This window comes from Bidens hawaiensis, unplaced genomic scaffold, assembly GCF_021521415.1.
Source record: "Bidens hawaiensis isolate Kalapana, Puna unplaced genomic scaffold, B.hawaiensis_p1.1 tig00020525_1, whole genome shotgun sequence".
Taxonomy (NCBI): domain Eukaryota; kingdom Viridiplantae; phylum Streptophyta; class Magnoliopsida; order Asterales; family Asteraceae; genus Bidens; species Bidens hawaiensis.
In genome coordinates this window covers 81,180-94,007 of record NW_027493140.1, presented here as the reverse complement: position 1 = coordinate 94,007, position 12,828 = coordinate 81,180, and the positions used below count along the sequence as shown (strand labels likewise).

At 37.1% G+C, this 12,828-nt stretch overlaps 1 protein-coding gene across 1 annotated transcript; it reads right to left on the bottom strand.

Annotated features, from left to right (window-relative positions):
* Window positions 1-3,155: 3,155 nt before the first annotated feature.
* On the bottom strand, window positions 3,156-6,842 carry LOC143561051 (auxin efflux carrier component 4-like). The gene is made up of 5 exons (XM_077049207.1): window positions 5,196-6,842; window positions 4,674-4,759; window positions 4,403-4,560; window positions 4,130-4,206; window positions 3,156-4,040 (listed from the first exon to the last, which is right to left on the bottom strand). The coding sequence occupies exons 1-5, from the start codon at window positions 6,719-6,721 to the stop codon at window positions 3,974-3,976; spliced, it is 1,914 nt and encodes a 637-aa protein (XP_076905322.1). The 5' UTR covers window positions 6,722-6,842; the 3' UTR covers window positions 3,156-3,973.
* Between the last annotated feature and the right edge of the window lie 5,986 nt (window positions 6,843-12,828).

Sequence of the window (12,828 nt, the reverse complement as noted above, 5' to 3'; positions counted from 1 at the left end):
TACTAAGGTATAACTAAGTAGAGCTACTTAAGATCGACTCGTTAACATTTTGATATGGGTTTAACCTCTAACTTCATACATTGAGTTCAGCTAGGCTTCTTTTCCTTTTTTAGCAAATGAAATGATGGATGAATTGAACAAGGCAACAAGCTAAGTCATTCTTCCCAAATTTAGTTGGAGCCTCTCTCTTTCTCATACACAATAATGCAACCACATGGCCATAGCATGGGTAGTGTGGAACATGGTCCCTCTTAACTCAATAAATGAGAGTGTGATAGGGTTAATGTTAACCTCTTTTACAATTTTTGGTTCATAAATTTAGACCTCTAATAGCAAAATTTTAATTATAATTACTAATTTTATTCAAATAAACAAAATAGTAATTGAAAGTTTGTTAAATTATATAAGTTTTAAATGAGAAAATTCGATATTTTTTTCTTTTTTACCATAATTCAATTGTATTGTTTTAACGTTATACGGTAGTCTATAATTTTGGCTATCAAAAGCATTTTACTAATTATTTAGGTGACTTTACAACTACTAAAATTAGTCGTTTTATAACCAGATTCGTTATTATATTGTATAATATAACGCATGTAACATTACAAATGCTAGAGGTCAAATTCTTTTGTCTGGTAAAGACCATAATGGCAAGGTGGATCATATGTATAGTTGTAGCTTTAGGGCACACAACAACATAGCAAATCCAAAACATTCAAATCTCAAGTAAGATTTTCATCAAATCCCTAAATGATAATATAAACTTTTTTCATGAATTCTCAAAAGAAAGAAAACATATGATATAGACATTAAAAATAAAAACAATAAAATAAACTCAACATGGGTTTTTGTTTGTTATTTACTAAAAGAAACTTAACATGGGTTTTTGTTTGCTGTTCATTTGTTTGATTCCATTTGTCTCAAATATCTAATTGAAGGGTAAAAGAAAAGTGAAAAACAATAAATCATGAATCTAGTTTTTTGTTTGCTTTTATTCATGATAATACTCTTCCATTTGTGTTTTTTTTATCATTTAATTTTTATAATAGCATTTATATTTATTGAAAATTTATCATTTTATCCTTCTTGTACATTTGTAGAATTGTAGTTTTGGATATTCAAATAAGGTTCATATTGATGATAACTAGTGTGTTTACTTTGCGCATTGCGCGAAGAACTTGATAGCAGACTCTTTATTTTTAAAACGCAAATATATAAACACATCATAACGACTATCACTTCGATACAAAAAAAATATTTATCTAAATATAAAAAAACTTGGTTGGTATCGGTTTGGCTCATTACGGTATTGACGTGGTACTGTACTCACTATAAAACTTACAATAATATATATATATATATATATATATATATATTATTGCGAATACAATTTCTTTTTTGACGAAAATTATATACTTTATATGAATATACATTCATTTTAACGGCGCTACATAGATGAAATAAACATGTCATAACGACATACTAAAAAATATAAAAAAAAAACTTCGTATGGTGGTCATTAAAAAAGATCAATAACTTAAATATACACATATAATAACAAATTAAAATCATGAGTACTTTAGGGGGTAAAATTAAACAAAGTTTAGCAAAAGATAATTTTTGGGATCAAATTACAATAGTTTAGAACTTTGAGGGATCTAAATTGAAAGAACTTAAAAATTGAGGGACTAAAATTACAAAAATTTGTACCTACAAAAGATGAAAATCTAAAAATACCCATGAGTACTGTAGCTTTACTGCAGCTTTCAGTTTCCTATTATATATAGGTTAATGGGATTGGTAAAGCCTAAGCCCAACATCTAGTCATTTCATATTAGAAATTGACTCACTCTTATAAGCTAACTTTTTTTTTGAAAACGGTGAATTTTTTTTAATCCTTGTCGTCTGTGTGATTTGAATTAAACCCAAGACATTCTTCTTCCAAACCCAGATAACTACTAATTTTATGACTAAATAATTTTAAAAGGGGAAAGCATTATACCCTGCTCATCAAGCAACTTGTTGAGTCATTATAGTGTCAATGTGGACACCTTAGATGTTATTTTCCATGTGAAGTGACAATTAGGTGTTGTATTTTGTACCTACTTAATGTTTTTATTATGTGATCTTTTCACATGACATCTTTTTAAGTTTTTGATGTTATTTTTATTACCATTACCGTTATCGTATTCGTATTATTATTTTTCTTATTGTTATTATAATTATCCATGATATCTGTTAAGTGTCTGATGCTATTTTTTTTACCGTTATCGTTATCGTATTATTATAATTATTTTTCTTATTGGTATTATAACTATTTATAATATTATTATTAAATAATAATAATCGTAGTAGTATCATTATTATAATAAAAACGACAAGTGTGTTGAAATTTAGACCTAACCCCTTCTGGATTGAGATGGAATTGTCCCAACTTTAATATCCTTTTTGTTTACAACCCATTCCTTTTTCCTTCTTTGAAACATCAGTAGTGGGAATAAGACTTCTATGTCTCACATTTAATGAGCATAAAGGTAGGTTTTGAATGGTTTTTTGGTACACAATTCAGATTAAAATCTAATTACTTTTCAAAAAGTTTCATTTAAATCAAATTATATTAATCAAGAATATAATATAAGTAAGAAAAGTAAGGCAGGAGGGGAAACTTTTCCATTTAGCCACAATTTATATAGGGAACTCAAAACAAACATAACATTTGGTTGAATGTATGTAACTAGTAAAAGAGTTTGAGAATGAATGAAATAAATACTTAATTGTGTATTTAATAACAAAAAGGAAATCCGAAAGATGCAATTGTTTCGCTATGTCTATAAGCAGAGAATTCAAATTGACATTGTTTTGGACAATCTTTATCTTTGAACATAGTCGCCAATAACACAATACAAAACGATTAATCTTATAACTACCCATAAATGATCAATGCTTATAAAGACAAGAAGAATAAAGATCTAACAAGCTTGTTCAAACTCCCAATTAAATATCTATAAGTGTTTGTTTGATGATTATATTATAAGATTGCTAATATTAATTTTATTCAAAGATTTGTTTTTTTGCTTGTGATGAATATAATTTGTAATCTCCAAAAAAGATTCATTTGTTGAATGATGTGGCTAACACATGATTCAATTCCTGCATGCCTAAAACATCTTTTGGTTGATTTTGTGCTTTTACCACTTTATTATTCAAAGATGCCTTCCTTTCTTTCTTTCCTAGAGGTTATAATTATTCATTTGAGTTGAAGTGGTGGAGTGCTACCCTGTTTCACATAAAGAGGGGACCAAATCTTTTAATCCCATCACAATGTAATTAGTAATCACCTTTTGCTCATACTTACACCCTAGTAACGGTTGGCGATGCCAGAGAAAATCAAGGAAATCAGGGTCCGTTGATCTTCCGACCAGCTAGTTAACCTTTGTCTTTACGCTTACTTTCCAAAAGAACATTTTTTTAATATTTATAAGATTTGTGTATCAAGAGAATTACTATCACAACTCATAAGCATATGGAACATTTGGGTAGTTATATACTTATATTCACACCATGAACTCATGAAGTAGTCAATAAACCATAAAACCTTTACATCATATTTAATTAAAACCTTAAATAATTACATCAAAAGAGATGTTGCACATGCCACAAGCAAACAAGAACCCAAATTCATTAAAAAAAAACATAACTCTCCTTCCCATCAATCCTAAACTTTCTCCTAATATATCACTAATATATTTCTTTCCCCCAAAAATAAAAAGATTAAATTCCCCCTTTTATGCTCATCTTTGTCTCCCTTCTTTAAACCATCTCCTTGCTTTCCTCAATTCTTGAAAATATGCATATTAAAAGATACAACATTTAGAGATAGAGGAAGCATGGTCCTTACATCAACTCAAAAATTCCTTATTCCAATTGTCTTGGACACTTCATAAACCTTAAAAACAACACATTTCTTTCTTCTTCACAATCCAAGAATGATGTAGTAGACTAGAGTTATGGGTAGTGCTATCAACATCCCGAAGATAACCCTGTATTTTATTAAAATCATAATAAAAATACGTTAATACAAAACTCTTACCTATTTTTTTATCAGTATCCATTATGTACAAATACTTACGCAGTACTAAGAATTGCGGGATGTACGTTGTATTCTTTTGCAAAAACAAAAGGAACAATCCCTTGGGGCAGTGCAGCCTGTCAAATTAAATAATTAAATAAAATCACAAACTTACTAAAATAATACATAATAATAATAATAAAATAAAAAAGATTATGTCATGACACATGAAAGTTAGTATCTTTAAATTAAAATACTACTTCATAACAAATGATAACGAAATGTAGGTGAAGAGTTGGTGACTACAATCATGTAACATAACTACAATATTACCTGTACGATCGCGACATGAAGAAGGGTACCACGTAGCCCAACCGCAATAGAAGCCGCTGCCATCACCGCTGGTCCAGTGAGAAACCTCACCGCCATTGCGAATGAAGCTACTTGGTTACCACATGCAATCATCTTGGGTTGAAGCGCCATAAACAAACCTTAACAAAATTTCACAAATATTAGTTCTATAAAACTTATAACAATATAACATTAAAATATAAAATACAACTTATTCCAAATAAATGAATGTTTTTCAAATATTAAAACTTACCTAAGCTAAACATAGCCATTCCAAGACCAGCATCCGAAAGTATTGAGATAGATTTTTCAATTATTGTTGGCATTGCCAAATGCCACCTATAATAACAAAATAATAAAAATTAATTAACTATTCATTTATTTTATTTTATATTTCTGCAAGCCTTATCCAGTTCTTATTCTTTAAAATGTATTTTAAAATTTTAAAATATAATAATAGATATATTTAAATTTGGTTTTCGTCATCGCTATGCTGTCACAAGAGTAGAACTCTCTGATGTAACAAAGGATGAGATGAAAACTCGAGATTCAAACTGACAACTTCACAAAACCTAGCTCAAATAATTCAGTTTCAATATCCACCCAAAATAATATAAGTGGAAATCGAACTTTAGTCTAGACCGGAAAACCCGTTTATTTTTCTGAAAGCCTTATCCTGTTTTTATTCTTTAAAATATTTAAAAAAGTATTTTTAAAATATAATAATAGATATATTTTGATATGGTTTTGACTGACACGTTGGATAATTAATTACCTGAACGACACAAGTGACCAGATTAAACCAATGAGACTAGAATATGTGTTTGGGTTTCTAATCAGTTTCCTCCAAACCATTATTAATATTAATCTAGTCATCACACTCGCCGGCGGCATATGTTTTCCGGCAACATTTTCATCTCCGGTCACACCTTTTGGGTGGAGCTCCGCCGTAGAACTTGAACCCATTTTATTCAAACCAATTTGAACCTCATTGTTCTTGTCTTCGGTTCCGGTTCCGTCCCGGTCTCCACCGAAACTGAACTCTTCACCGTTTCGGTGGAGATCAGATGGAACCGTCATCCTGATCTCCTTGGCGGGCTGGGGTTGGTTTTCGGGTCGACTGGACTGGTCCGTTGTCGACCCGAATTCATTCCCATTCCCGCCAAAGACGTGGAGCCCGCCAGTTTCTGAAACGGGCGAGGCACTGGAGCTCCAGACAAACATGTGGAGCTCCTTGTTATCAGTGCCTTTATTTTGTGACACATTCTGTTGCTGTTGTTGTTGCTGCTGCTGTTGAAGTGATGGTTGTTGACTTTTAGTGTTTTTCGTGCCAGCTGACGTAGGCCCTGGATACGAAGCTGGCACGGTTTGCGCGACAGGGTAAAACCCAAACCGCGGAGAATTCATATTAAGCGGGCCTGGCGCGGTACTCTCTTCGAAATTCGACGGTCTCGGAGTCGGTCCTCTCGACGACTGAACCGAATACGCGTCGGCCGGGCCAAAATTCGACAACCGACCACCCGGGAACCCCATCATGGAATAAAAATCCGAGTGATTAAAATTCGACCCTCTCGGGGTCGAACTCATACTATAAATCTCCGCTCCCGTCAAATTCGACGGACGCGGAGTCATTCCCGAAACCGACCCAATCCCTAACGACCGTCTCGACACGTTTGATTTCCGCACCGTGACATGTAACTTCCCGTCATCTCCAATCTCGGCATCGGTCTCTAAAAAGTCGTGCCCGTCGAGTGAAACGACGTCGGACTCGACCTTAATCGAAACAATCGAAGCCGCAGTTTCGGGAAACTGCTCCATTATCAAAGTCTTGGCGCCTCGATACTCGAATAGAAATAAAAGTAAAGTGTACCAAATGATACACTGCAGTACGACCACTTGTATCATCAGGGATCCCGAGTATTCGCCATACATGGCAATTAATAACGGGATCCCCATGACAAGTGTATTAGGTAGAGTGGATAGAGAAAATATAGTAATCATCCACTCTAGGCTACCATTTTTGGTAAAGTTGGCCCATAGGCCTAGGACAACTAGCATTATTATTTTTTGTAACGTGTCCGCCGCGATGAACCTGAAGTTCATTGCGTACGGGTCGTTCATTGAAATAAAATGGAACGAAAGAAGCGGTACGGCGAAAATAGCGACGAAACGGTTGATGCCCGAACATTGGTCCGGGGTGAATATTTTCCACCAGCGGACGCTGCCGTAGGCGAGGATCATGGCGACGTATAACGGGACCATCGCGGACATGACCGTGTAGAAGTCATGGGCTGTGATCATTTTTTGCGACGAGTTTGTAACGAATTTGTAACGATGGATTGAAGTTTTGTGAGAGGGGAATTGGAAAGTGAGAAGGGGGTGGGAAATAGTATATAAAGGGAAGGAAGGTAGTGAGTGTGGTTGCTCAAATTTATTAAATTATATATTAATAAAGGAAATTTATTTTTTTTTCTTTACTAATTTCTTTCGTATCAAAATCTATTAAGTATTAATGTTTTATATGATAGGAGAATATAACACGAAATTTATAAGTTTGAGATTGATGTGAATAGGTAGAGATTGGTATCACCTTGAATTATGGACATGTTTAGATTATGGTTGTCTTCAAAAATTGTTTAAAATTTTTATACTGAATGCGAAAAAGGTTTTGTGCCTTAAATGAATTGAGTAATTGGGTTTAAACGTTAGGAATGTATATTTTTTTCAAAAAGTATATATAATTAAAAAATATATAAATTTCGGGTCTTTCGATGTGTCGGGCCGGGGTCATTAACCACCCAACCCTACCTCATAGTCAGCCCTGGTTTAGATAAAAGGGTTGTGTTGATATTAATCTGACGGATTGACATGCTTAAGCTATTTATTTATTGTTTACTTTAATTATATGTTTTATGTGTATTTTATGTCAAATTTTAAAAGTTTAACAATAGAGATTGATGTAAGTTTATGTCATTTTTTTAAAATTTATTTTTTGGAATGACAAATTTCATTTAGCAACTAACAAGGCTTTGGAACCAAACAACCGTATTATGAAAACTTACACCAGTTAAACCATAAAATATTTTTACTTGTGAGCGTTTTTTTAACCAAAGGTGACCTAAAAATTTTCGTAGTTTTTGAAACACTAGCCGATTTGTTTGAAAATATGACTTCATTAATTGATTTATGAATATACAAATACGCCGTGAAAATGATTCAATATAACGCCTTGCTTTTCTGATGACCAAGATTGCTTGTTAATTTCATGGATCTTAAGTAAATTTTCAACCGAAAATTCATAAATGAGACAGATTTGACACCAGTTGCTAATAGATTGCCAAACCCGAGAGACAAAGTAACAAGAAGTGATTCATCATATTAAAAAAAATTATTTACTTAATTGAACCATCCGTGTACGATTCCGGGTCCTAGTGTCATGAAAACATATCAAATTACAGATGTGACTTATCTTGGTCTGTAAGACTGTAACTTAATAAGTTTGATAAAATATTTTCCAATAATTAATGCAGAAATATTGTAGTCAGTGGTCACACTTCTGTAAAAGGTTAAAAAAATATCAAAATAATTATAAAAGAGTTCATACTTTACCCGGAAGAGTAAAATGTCACTGACAAATATTAAAGACCCACAGTAGTGACACAATAAGCTGGATATGGAATTACCATTTTAAACATTTTGTGATGGAAATATAAACACTATAATTAATAACCTAAGTTTTTTATGTCTAGCTAAAAATGTAAATAATAAATATACCCACATTTCTAGATATATCTATCAGTACTAAAACGTGTAATATGGTTTAACAAGCAACACAACTATTATTTAAATTTTTTTCTCTATATTAAAATGTGAGCCGATGAATTTGATAGGTTGGATAATATTGTGACTCAACACCCCAGTATTTGTGCCCGTTAATAGGTTAGCGCTCATAGGAACTCCTTTCCTTTTAACAAACAGATGAAATGGTTTGGCGGATGAAATATGGATGAGATGGCACGAACATCACCTCATTACACATGATCTAAATGGTGAATCTTTTTACAAACTCTGATTTACTTGCACTGCGTGTTTTAAATAGAACACTAAAAATTAAAATCTTTTTTTACTGAAAAGCAAATTAAATAACTGTAGCAACCGATTATTCCTTTAATTTTTGTGTTTCTATGTCACGTGAGAAGACATAAGGATAACCATATTGAAGAAACACTAAGTGACCCCGGCAGATTAAGGATAATCTTAGGGTTAAGTAGATGTTTCCCACGAGGGTTAGGTCCGGCAAAGATGGTTATTCTTCTGATGACCTGCAAAACAGACACCGTGAGCTCGTCACTGAGAAGGGGGGGGGTACCTCCTTGTGACCACCCTCCGGCGTGAGAATCAGACTAGATTGCTCTGAATATAAGTGTATATTAAGAGAAATAGCTAGATAAGATAATATCAGATGATATGTGATAAGATGTGATCATCCTACCGTTCCAAGGTGTTGGAGTATTTATAGCCGAAGGTAGGTTTCCAAGCAGGTACAGCCAGCTGTATAATATTCCTTTTCCACCAACTGTGGGCTACGTACGTGCCATGCTGGTGGTTGGTGGGTAGGCAGCGGCTGATAGTGACATGGCCGGCTGTGTACTATTCCTTTTCCACCAACTACAGGCTATGTACATGCCACGATGAGGGTTGGTGGGTAGGCAGCGGCTGATAGTGACATTTTGTACTAGAGCGTGCTCCTCCTCGTACTGTTGTCGGTGAGCTGTCACCCTGTGATTGGTTCATGGGCTGCTTTGGTCAGATCTTGTCTATTTTGTCCATACCTTGGCAGGTATAGTACAAAAGATCTTCCAGAAGCGTACGGACTGGCTCATTTGGGCGGGAGTATTCCCGCCTTGCTCATTCCTTCTTCAGGTGACATTACTGAATTATTGAGAGTTAGTGCCTTGTGCGTGTAGCCTTACTATTAGTGCGGGTAGCCTTCCCTGATGGCTTGTATCCGCAGCTGCGGGAACAGGCGGGGTACTTTACCATTGGGAGGCTTTTCGTGCGGGAACAGCTGGCGTACTGCGCGTAAGGTCTTCATCTCTCTGAGCATGGTGGGTCCTGCGGATCCAGTTGGTCTTTGCGCAGACGTCCCTCTTCAAGGTGAGTCTTGCGGGTCCAACTGAGCTCTGCTGGGACCTACCTCTTCAAGTCCCCCCAGTCCATTGTTCTTCTCATGAATTGTTAATAAGTGAGGTGAACTTTTGGACTTAAGCAAGGGGTTTTGAAAAGGGTTTTTAGTTTTAAGGTTTTCCATGGGGATTCTTCCCGCGGTTTTCCTAATGTCACGTGCAGAAATTCCCGACTTTTCTGCTTGATCTTTGGGTATGATGCGGGTAGGTGTTTAACCCCTTCGCACGTCGGGAGCGTTGAGTTTCACTTGCATAGATTCTTCACGAGGTTTTGGTAGTTTTGGACATAGTGATCAGTTATGTTAAACCACCAATTCCGCCTTGAAGTTTCAAACAAGCTAGTTCTCAACGTTTCCGCTATGCGGAGGTGTTATTTCCCTTTCCGCAAGCACGGTCCATAAGATCCTTCTTGGCTTCAATTCCCTGCAAGTGCTAAGTATGTGAAGGGTTTCGCCTTGACACTGTACCCGCACTTGTCTTACGGTTTCTTGTTTCCCAAGGTATCTTGTTAGCTTTGATTCCCTGCAAGTGCTAAGTATGTGAAGGGTTTCGCCTTGACACTGTACCCGCACTCGTCTTATGGTTTCTCGCTTTCCAAGGTAAGGGGGTATATTCCCTCTTATTTTTGAATCTTTGTTTCACACATATTTTAATTTAACTTAGCAATTTCTTGAGTAGTTTGGATAAGTTAACCTTTCAACGTGACAGATAATAGGTTAAAGTTTTGCTTCCTCTTTCGTGATTGTGCGGGTAAGACCGTCACTTTCACTTAGTAGGATGGCTAAACTTTACCTATATCTGACCTGCGTGAAGGTTTTTCTCATCTTTTCCTTAGAAATTTTCTAAGTGTTTTGAATAAGTTAACCTTTCGATGCGTGGTTGTCAATAGGTTAATGTTCAGTTTCCTCTATCATGATTGTGCGGGTAGGACCGTCACTTTCACTTAGGATGACCAAACTTCACCCATAACTGACATGCGTGAAGGTTTTCCTCATCTTTTCCTTAGAAATTTTTACCGTTTTTTGTGTTTATGCGGGTTTTGCCGCCTTCCACACGCAACGACTTACTTTCCCACTTCTTTATGCGGTGAATACCGGCATATCAGTGTGGAAAGTTTATAAGTATAAAGGTAAGGCTATCAACACAATGTGATAAAGGAGAATCATTTCCAATAGAAGTGGCTCTAGGCCTTTTCTTTATAAGTTTGGAATTCATCTACATGTAACATTTGCGTAATTGAGCTCCATTCCATGTTCTTGGGATGGGGGTGCCATCGAGCCCTTCGAGCCGGTATGCGCCCTTTCCCAAAACTTCTTTGATAATGTATGGTCCTTCCCAGACCGGGGCCAGCTTTCCTGGGCGCTCTTGGTTCGAAGCCTCGTTGTTACGCATTATGTAGTCTGCTACATTGAAGTTGCAGAGTTTTACCCGCGTGTTGTAGTATTTTTGCATTTGTCGCTTGTAATTCTCTTCACGCGCTGCGGCTAAGTCTCTGCGTTCTTCGGTTAGCATAAGGTATAACCGTCTTTCTGCATCATTGTCTTCTGGCTGAGTCAAGACCCTTGGTGAGGGTAGACCAATTTCGACCGGGACCATGGCTTCAGTGCCATAAGTGAGGCTGAACGGGATTTCTCCCGTACTTGCCTTTTTCAACGTTCTGTTTACCCAAAGGACGTGTGGAACTTCGTCCACCCAACCGGATCTGTGTTCCAAGAGTCTTTTCTTTATGCCGTCGACGATGCTCTTATTTGCTCTTTCTACCTCACCATTACCCTGCGGGTGCGCCACTGAGGTAAAGGTGTGGGTGATTTGAAGTTCTTCCAGCCACTTTTGTAGCTTCTTGTCAGCAAAGTTGGTGCCGTTATCGCTCACCAAACTCTGTGGAAGTCCAAAACGACAAATAATAAATTCCCAAATAAATTTTTTGATATGTTTTGCGGTTGTTTGGGCTAAGGGTTTTGCTTCTATCCACTTGGTGAAGTAGTCGATGGCTACCACTAGAAACTGAACGTTCCCTGCTGCTGTGGGAAATGGGCCTGTCACATCGATGGCCCACTTCTGAAATGGCCATGAAGAGGTGACTGGAACAAGTTCATTCTTCGGGCGATGCGTCTTGGGTGCGTAGAGTTGGCAAGACCTACACTTTCTGATGTATGCCAGCGCATCCGTATGCATCCCCGGCCAAAAGTATCCCGCGTTGTTTAGCTTAGCTACAACAGCGCATGGACCTGCGTGTATTCCACAGATGCCCTCGTGCACTTCCCTTAGGAGGTAGCCAGCATCTTGGTTGTCCACGCATCTTAGGAGTGGGCCAAGAAAATTACGCTTGTAAAGGATGTCATCGATGAGTTGATAGTTCAGTGCTTTACAGCGTATTTTTCTTGCCTGTGTTTTTTACTCTGGTAGTATACCCGCCGCAAGGTAATTTATTATTGGTGTCATCCACGTTTCTGTGCCGGTTTGGATGACACAGATTTCCTTGTGCGGGACTGATGGTGCTCCAAGGAGTTCAATGCGGATGTCCTTTCCCAAGTGGGTGAAGGCTAATGATGCAAGCTTGCTTAACGCATCCGCAGATTTGTTTTCGCTACGCTTGACGTGTATGACCTTACAATCGTTAAAATCGCGGATAAGGGTTTTTGCTTGTGCGAGGTACAGGGCCATTGTGTCGTTCACGACCGTGTACGTCCCGTTTATTTGGTTGGCTACTAACATGGAATCCACGTGGGCTTCCAAGTTTTTCACTCCCATCTTACACGCAATTCTCAGCCCGGCCAGGAATGCTTCATACTCCGCTTCGTTATTCGTACTTGGAAAATCCAGTCGAATAGCGTAAGTGTATTTTTGGCCTGCTGGGTTGGTTAGTTTCAACCCTGCGCCTGAACCCTCGTTGCTGGCTGCTCCATCAGTGTAGAGTCGCCAGACATCATCGATGTCCTGTGCTGGAGAGGGTTGAGCCTCCTCCTGGCACTCTTTCTCCCGCGAAGCAGGGACTTCTGCAATAAAGTCGGCCAAGACCTGGCCTTTTATGGCTGGCCTCGATTTGTACTTTATCGCGTATTCTCCCAATTCTATTGCCCATTTGGCTAGGCGTCCTGACAATTCGGGTTTGCCTAGAACGTTTGCAAGTTTGAAGTTGGTGAGAATGGTGATTGGGTGACCCTGGAAATATCGTCTTAGCCTGCGTGAAGCCTGTACAAGTGCTAAGACTAATTTTTCCAG

Coding starts and splice junctions, on each gene's coding strand:
- LOC143561051 (XM_077049207.1), bottom strand. CDS start 6,721: ATGATCACAGCCCATGACTTCTACACGGTCATGTCCGCGATGGTCCCG. Junction 4,760..5,195: donor TGGTCACTTGTGTCGTTCAG/GTAATTAATTAT, acceptor TTGTTATTATAG/GTGGCATTTGGCAATGCCAA. Junction 4,561..4,673: donor AATGGCTATGTTTAGCTTAG/GTAAGTTTTAAT, acceptor AATTTTGTTAAG/GTTTGTTTATGGCGCTTCAA.